Consider the following 7,223-nt stretch of genomic DNA (forward strand, 5'->3'; position numbering starts at 1 on the left):
GAACCATGATCTCATATCCACCAGAGCCTTCGCCTGGGCCATTCCCAAACCATGAACCGTTTTGTAGTAATCACATACACTGAAGAGCACGCTGCCTGGAAAATGAATGACAAGTCCGCCACGTCAGCGTCGGTCGGGCAGGCTTCAGGCGGCATCGTCAGGCGCGGCTTGCTCTTTGTTAGCCTCCAAAATGAATGCCTCCTCAATGGCAGACCTTCGGCGGAACACCCTCAACCATCGCTCGCCCCAGCGGCGTAGCAGGGCATCGCGTTGACCGGCACCGTCGATTTCCTCCATCATCTCATCCTTGCTGCCGGAGGCCCAGCTAACGAGCGCATCCTCCATCGCTTTGAAGAGATCGCGCATCGCCTTGGTCTCTCTCTCCTTTGCATCCTCATCAGCTTCGGCTTCCTTCGTCAGAAGCTGTCTGACCCGGCCAGTCACCTTTGACACAGTCCCAAACACCAGCTCGAAGACGTGAGGCTGCCCCAAAGAGTCACCCGAAGACTGTCCCGGCACGTGACTGCCTCCCGCGAGAGCCCACTCAATAACCGAAATGGGCAAAAGGATTGAGTAATTCAGGAGTTTCTCGACGATTGAGATCGCAACGCCGGGCTGTGCCGCCCAGTATGACATGACTGCGGTGATGATTTGGGCCTTAGCCGCCTCAGATGCCGCGCCAACATCGAGCAGACGATCCTTGGTGCGCTCGATACACGCAAGCACGTGGCTAAGCGACTTGGAGCCAACCCAGCAAACGGCTGTGACAAAGACATCGGTGCTTGTCACCAAAGGATCCAAACTGCGCTCTATCGCAAGCGAATGAATCCGTTCGATGATCGGCTGGAACTCTTCGTCAGGTGCTTTACGTCTCAGCAGCGCAGCAATTTCCCGTCCCTCTGCAGAAAATGGTGTACCTATCGCACTTGTCAGCTTATTAGACTAGACTGGTCGCGGCACGTTACCTACTCTCATCATTGAACTTGAAATCCGGAACATCTTTTTCCTTCTCGGGCCCAATCAGGGATTGGTATGGCTCGGGCAGTGTGCCCTTGATACGCTGAGCGAAACTGAGCCGGATTTCCTTGTCCAAGGCCCCGATGATGAATGCCTTCTGAGGGTGGAGGTCAGGCAGGTATACGTCATCCACCCACTCCGTCCACTTCCAGGTGAAGCCAAAGTTGCTCAAATGATGCGAGAACCAGTCAACGAACCTCTGAGAGAGCTCGATGTCGATTCGGCTAGAGTTGCGATACATGTGCCGGATTGCTCGACCCAAGCTGGGGGCGATAGCCGCAGGTGCAATCTTGCAGGCCTCGGTGAGGACTGAATGGTAGTAGACAAGTTTGTGCTCCGGGGCGGGAAGCTGGAAGAGTTGCGAAAACACGGCATCAACCGCTACATCCTCAGGTTTCCATGTGGAGCGGCCGGTTTCAACGTCTCGGAGTCTGTCAAATGGAGTCGCACGCTTGACAAAAGTTGAGTCGGAGAAGTAGCAGTCTAGGTCAATGAGATACCGCGCAGTCACGTTGCGGTTGAAGTCGAGAATGTTGATCGTATCAACCAAGCCATCTCTGACCAACGATGCAGCAATTTCCGTGACAGGCGGCACAGATTCGACGTCTTGAGTGCTGTAAACCGAATAATAGACTTCGGGGAACAGCGGTCTGGATCCAGCGATGATCTTCTCGGGAACTGTGATGGTAGGGAGAATGTGCTTCGTAGCATTATCCAGCTTCTCCTGTGCTTCAATCTCCTCCAGGGGTAGCTTCCAGGGCCTGGGAAGGCAAGACAGCTCCCAGCCGTTTGCCGCTTCATGCTGCAGTTGCTTCTGGAGCATGCCGATAAAGCTCATGGAACCAGTGGGCTCGTCTTGCTTCTCGGGAAGGTATGGATCGATCAGCGCTTGCAGGGCGTGAGGCTCCGAGGCAATGATTTCGGTTTTGTCCATCAGGTCGGCGGCCTTTTGCTGCCATTGATCGGGTGCTGCTGACATGATGTACGGAATCGTGAGAAGAATGATCTTCACAAGTTCGGTGCCAATTGTCTGCAAGCTTGTTAGGAATTGGGGGCGACCAACGTGTCAAAGGGACATGGGATGCCTACGTCATCTGAGCTCGCGGTTTGCAAGTCTACTGCTCGGCTGAACAGTTCCTCGAGAACGGGGAAAATTCCCTCGCCATCCAGAGAGCTCTGCAGGCATGCAAGCAATTTGAGATAGAGCTTCACATCTCTCCATTCGCCAGCTTGAATCTTCTCTTGGGTGGCAGCGCTCAACTTAGTGAGAACCTCGTCCACTATCTCAGGCTTGAGCGTGTTCACCAGAAGAATCACACCAGCGACGAATGGTGTCTTGAGCGGTTGTTCTAATGAAAGCTGTAAGACGAGGCCGATGAAGCTCTCGCGGAGCTCTGAGTCCTCTGCATTGTCGGCAATAACGTGCGCGATGCCTTGAACCTCTTCGTGCCAGCGTCGGAGCGGGGATTCGGCGAGAGAGAGGAGTTGTCTACGAACTCTCACGGGGAGAGGTGCGGTATCGATTCTTCGTCGCGACTGTCGGTGATCGTTGTCATCGTCGTCTAATGCGACCAGAGTCAGTTGATGGGCTTGCGCTGAAACAAGGACAGGGCGCACGACGGAAAGAAAAGCTTACCTCGATACCTTCTCTTTCTGTTGTTGTAGCCGCCGCCGCCGCCACCACCACCATGATGACGCCTTCTCTCGTAGTCGCCCATGTCAATCGGCTGCGTAATTGACAATTAGGCAAGGTTTATTGGGGGGGGAATGTGTATGAGTAGGTCAATGGGTAGACCGGGGCAAAGCTCCTTTAAGTTGCACGTAGCCTCGACTCGCGAGGCAGGGTCCACGTCGAAAAGTGATAAGGTAAGGGAAAGACGCGAGCTTCCCCTGCTAGCACCTGTAAGGTATAGGTAGGCCATGTCGATTGGCCCCAGCGGCCCCTGCCTGTGAAGGTATCCGGCGCAATATGGCCTGAGGCAGAACATATTTCCCACACAGAGGCACAAAGAACCTGCCTGCCCCCCGCCTCACTTACACGATGTACCTCCAGGTCCCCAGAGTCGATACACATTACAGCCAAACGATTTCAGGAGCTCATTGACAATTTTTACATCGGGCTGTCAGGGCTCGGCCATCGTCATCCTCTTAAATCATAATCCCGTCGGTCAAGGAGGCGGTGTCCCTGAGCAAGGAATGAGAAATAGAGTCGATTGCCTCGCAGTTATCCTGCTCGGCCACTCCAAGCCAGATTCATAACAGCAGTCTTTCCCAATGTCTGAGCAAAGTAGCCAGTCCCGACCCTTTTAATTGACCTCCTTGGCTCGCCATCGTTGCGTTGCCATGAATAAACAGAGAAAGCTAAAATCTTTTCCTCGGAATCATGCCTAATACCAATCCAGACCTTCCGCCCACACCTCCCAACCAACGGGAGAGGGCATCCCGACTCCGGAGCTTCCTCCTTTCTCCACCAACAACCGTATGAGGGTTCAACCCCGCAATCGTCCGTAGTATCTTCCACACACTTCCGAGTTCTGATGATCGAGGAAGTCTCGCCAGACCATACTGAATGACGAAAAGACGAAGAAAGGTTAGGCCGAACCGTCCAGACAATCGATTGCCAAAAGGGTTCAGAAGCGTTTTTGGTAACAAGGTGAAGAACAAAGTGAAAGCCATCCCCAGTCCTGTCGTAAGAAGGTCTAGAATGGCGTCTTTTGCGATACGCAGCAAGGCAGCCTTCCATGAAAAGGCGGCGATGTACTGCAGAATCCGTAGGCATGCCTCGATAGGCCAGTTCTTGCCATGCCTCCTTCACGCCTTAGTAGAAGAGCTAACACTTGGCGAAGCATGGGACACCTCGAACATCCTCGCCAGTGAGCCTTTGCGCTTTGAGCATTCGAGGCAGCTCAGCTTCCAGTCATTGCACATTCAACATCTTATCATCATCTGGTCCGTCATCGGGTCGAGGCCGATGCCCCTACGCTTCATGTATGAAGTCCATCTCGGTGTATGCTGGTCGAACGGTAGGCTTGCGGCCGAAATAGGTCGGGAACGATCCATGAGTGCGCTGAGTTCCTGGACAAGTCCCCGGCTGGCTCAATCCAATTTGGCCATCATGTCGGCCTTTGGAATTGGAGTAAAGTTGTCAATGTCCAATCCCCTTCCTGCGAGTACGGGCTTGATGTGCGCGGGCACCAGCTGGTGGTTCAGGTTCGGGGCAATTGACAATTCTGTCAAGATTGTTAGATAGGGGGACGCCATACGAAGTTGAATAGAACACTTACCATGGCGAGTGAAGTCGAACAGAGGCGGCAGATCCCGAATTTCGCCGCTCTGGTGTCGAGAGTCGGGCAATCTTGTATTCGGATCTCTCAGCTCATCAAAGAAGGGATGAACCATGGCTTCCACCGCTGCTTGTCTCTCGGTAGGTGTGTACTCAAGAAGACGAGCGATCAAGTCGATGGCGTTTGCATCAGCCTTCCTAAAGACCTTAGCGAAGGGATGCGGCTTGATCTGTGGGAATTTGTGTTCCATATAGTTGGGGTTCATCGTGCGAATCTGCTCTCGTGTTGGCGTGCCCAGGACCTTGATGATCTCGACTAGTTGATCAATGCCCGACTCTCCAGGGAAGAGAGGCTGTCCGAGCATCAATTCTGCCATGACACAACCGGTGGACCATACGTCTGTCATAAAATATTAGAATGGGAGTCTTTCTCGACGTTGATCAACTTACCAATCTTGGTGGTGTAGTTTGTGGCACCAAAAATCAGTTCTGGCGCACGGTAGTATCGAGAGCAGATATACGACACATTTGGCTCGTTTTCGACCAAGATCTTGGCGCTACCGAAATCGCAAAGCTTCAAGATGCCTGAAGTAGGGTCTAGGAGAAGATTTTGAGGCTTGATATCGCGATGGCAGATGCCCTGCGAGTGGATGTAGGCGAGAGCGCGGAAGAGCTGGTAGATGTAAAGCTTGACCTCGAGAATGGGCATTGTGGTCTTCATCTTGTTGAAGAAGCGGGACGCACGGTAGACGGTCTCGGGCACAAACTCCTGGACAAGGTTGAGATACACCTCGTCTTTCTAGTTCGCGTCAGCAAATATTTGCAAACAAGCTAAGGACTACACTTACGCGTTCGCCATTGGAATAGTAAAAGGCCTTCAGCTGTACAATATTGGGATGCCGGACAATCCGCATAATTTGCAGTTCTCGGTTCTTTTGTCACAATCAGCATGCCGCAGCGAAAGATGGTCGGCAGGGAGAGGCGCGGACCTTGAACCTCTTGTCCTGGAGGACACGCTTAATAGCCGCATCTTCTCCTGAAGGCGAGAGCTTGGTCTGGAAGACAACACCAAAAGAGCCGTTGCCCACAATCTTGCATTGCGTATACTGGAGATCTCTCGTCTCTCCAGTGATTCCATCTTGGACCTTCTCGCGAATAACCTCTGGCGGTCACGTCAGCATTGCAAGGCAAAGAATTGTTTTCGAATTGGCCAAAGCTTACCTCCCATCCTGAGAGTGTTGAAGGCGGCGGGGCGATTCTGCGCCATGGCTCGGAAGGTGTTGTCAGCACGGCAACGCCCTGCTATTGTTGGCCGGTGTTGGGCGAGTTGAGGTCGAGAGGAGTGAGGGGTAACAGATCCGAGACTCGAAGGCGGGCCGTGATGGGCAGCAGAGGACGGGAACTACGCTTCGCTGGGGTGGGATTCGTGCAAGGATAATTGCACGAGATTGAAGTAAGAAGCCGACGAACCAATTGCTTGTTCCAAGAGCCCAAGAAACAAGTGCAGGTGCGGTCGCGAGGCAGGTTGTAATTGAGAGCGGCGCCGGTAGCGGGTTCGTGTCGGGGATCGTTGGAGTCTTTTTCCGCTAGGGGAGATGTGTTGTTGTTTTAGGGTCAACGATGAGCAACCTCCAAGGAGCTGCTGATTGTAGTCATTAGCAGGCCGTCTGGCAGTTAAGGAATTTGAACAAGTTGATCGTGGTTGATAGGTTGAAGATGAGCAGGGTACTGGGCGTGTTGTGCAACGAGCAGTAATGAGCGAGGATGACGGACGGTCAAGGGGTGCGGGGTGGGGAGGTATTTTGACAGGGAGAGGGAGAAAATGGCAGGGCAGGGGAATATGAATGATGGCGACGATGCAAGACGAATGGTGGCAAGTCGATGAGTAGAAGAAGCGGAAGTATTGGCAAGGTAGGCAAGGTGGTACCCAGAGGAGGAGGAGGACAGAGTAGGCCAGGACAGGACAAGTTTAGGACAAGACAGACAGGACAGAGGATAGGAAGGGGGTGGGCAGTGTGTATATGCGCTGCGCTATGCATGCAGCACGTAGTGAGGTGATTTTTCGCTCAGGCGGAGGGGAAATGCCAGGTACGTGCAGGCCGGTAGTGCGAGGCAGCTACAAACAGCTTACGCGGGAAAATAAGGTCCCAACAGAGCAAAGACCACTTCTCTCGCGTGTATCCGTAGGTGAGTTGCTGATGACAGGCCGAGTAACAGGGCAAGATTCGGCGGATTGTGGTGTCGTCAAGGCGGGTGGTAAGAAGGGGGAAGTGGACTAGGAAGGGGGAATGTGGTGATGACGGCACAGCACGCCGCTGAGGGGCAGGGCAGGCGGACCAAGCAAGCTCAAGGATCGTGGTGTTTCTGCCGCTTGGGACACGAATAAGGAAGAATTGGATGAGGAGCCAGCTAGGATAAGAAAGGCAACAATTGCTTACAATAACTGGAAATTGTCGACGAAGGCGGGATTGCAGGAAGACAGGAGACGGCAAATTGAACCTGTCTCGTTTCGTGGTGCTCAAAGAGTAGGTAGGTGGTAGTGGCAGTCGGCGGCTACAGGTAAGGGCGTAGGTTGCGAGAGGGAAATGGAGCAGAGGCGATGACTGCCCTGGGTAACTTGGTTGGGGTTGGTGATTGGTGGTTGGTGGGTGGGTGGGCACACAGGAGACAGTGCTTCTCCGGATGGCGAAGAAGGATCGTGAGGTTTGGAACCGAAGTCGTTGCGAGGACCTGGACAGAAAGATCCAAGGCGTATGATGGAGACAGACTGCTTTCTGGCGGCGGGGAACTTGGCGCGAGGTATCTGGGAGACGACGAAAGTCGAGGGCAAATGCCACTTGAAAGTGAGGAGAGGAAGAGCGATCGATGCACGGGGGGGACTCGGGGGAGAGGTGTGGTGAAGTCCAGGTTGGGTACCCGAAAG

General features: G+C 53.6%; 3 protein-coding genes across 3 annotated transcripts; all 3 read right to left on the reverse strand.

Moving 5' to 3' along the window:
* Positions 1 to 144: 144 nt before the first annotated feature.
* Positions 145 to 2,735, reverse strand: CORC01_09292 (uncharacterized protein; the record flags this gene model as incomplete). Its single annotated transcript, XM_022620921.1, has 4 exons — positions 145 to 917; positions 970 to 2,047; positions 2,107 to 2,579; positions 2,654 to 2,735. The coding sequence occupies 4 exons, from the start codon at positions 2,733 to 2,735 to the stop codon at positions 145 to 147; spliced, it is 2,406 nt and encodes an 801-aa protein (XP_022472582.1).
* A 506-nt stretch (positions 2,736 to 3,241) lies between these two features.
* On the reverse strand, positions 3,242 to 3,796 carry CORC01_09293 (uncharacterized protein; the record flags this gene model as incomplete). The annotated part of the gene is made up of 1 exon (XM_022620922.1): positions 3,242 to 3,796. One exon carries the CDS (start codon positions 3,794 to 3,796, stop codon positions 3,242 to 3,244), a length of 555 nt encoding a protein of 184 aa, XP_022472583.1.
* Positions 3,797 to 4,113: 317 nt separating this feature from the next.
* Positions 4,114 to 5,567, reverse strand: CORC01_09294 (uncharacterized protein; the record flags this gene model as incomplete). The annotated part of the gene is made up of 6 exons (XM_022620923.1): positions 4,114 to 4,247; positions 4,302 to 4,700; positions 4,751 to 5,099; positions 5,149 to 5,232; positions 5,290 to 5,462; positions 5,522 to 5,567. The coding sequence occupies 6 exons, from the start codon at positions 5,565 to 5,567 to the stop codon at positions 4,114 to 4,116; spliced, it is 1,185 nt and encodes a 394-aa protein (XP_022472584.1).
* Positions 5,568 to 7,223: the final 1,656 nt, after the last annotated feature.

Source organism: Colletotrichum orchidophilum, assembly GCF_001831195.1.
Source record: "Colletotrichum orchidophilum strain IMI 309357 chromosome Unknown Scaffold_83.1, whole genome shotgun sequence".
In the NCBI taxonomy this organism is placed as follows: domain Eukaryota; kingdom Fungi; phylum Ascomycota; class Sordariomycetes; order Glomerellales; family Glomerellaceae; genus Colletotrichum; species Colletotrichum orchidophilum.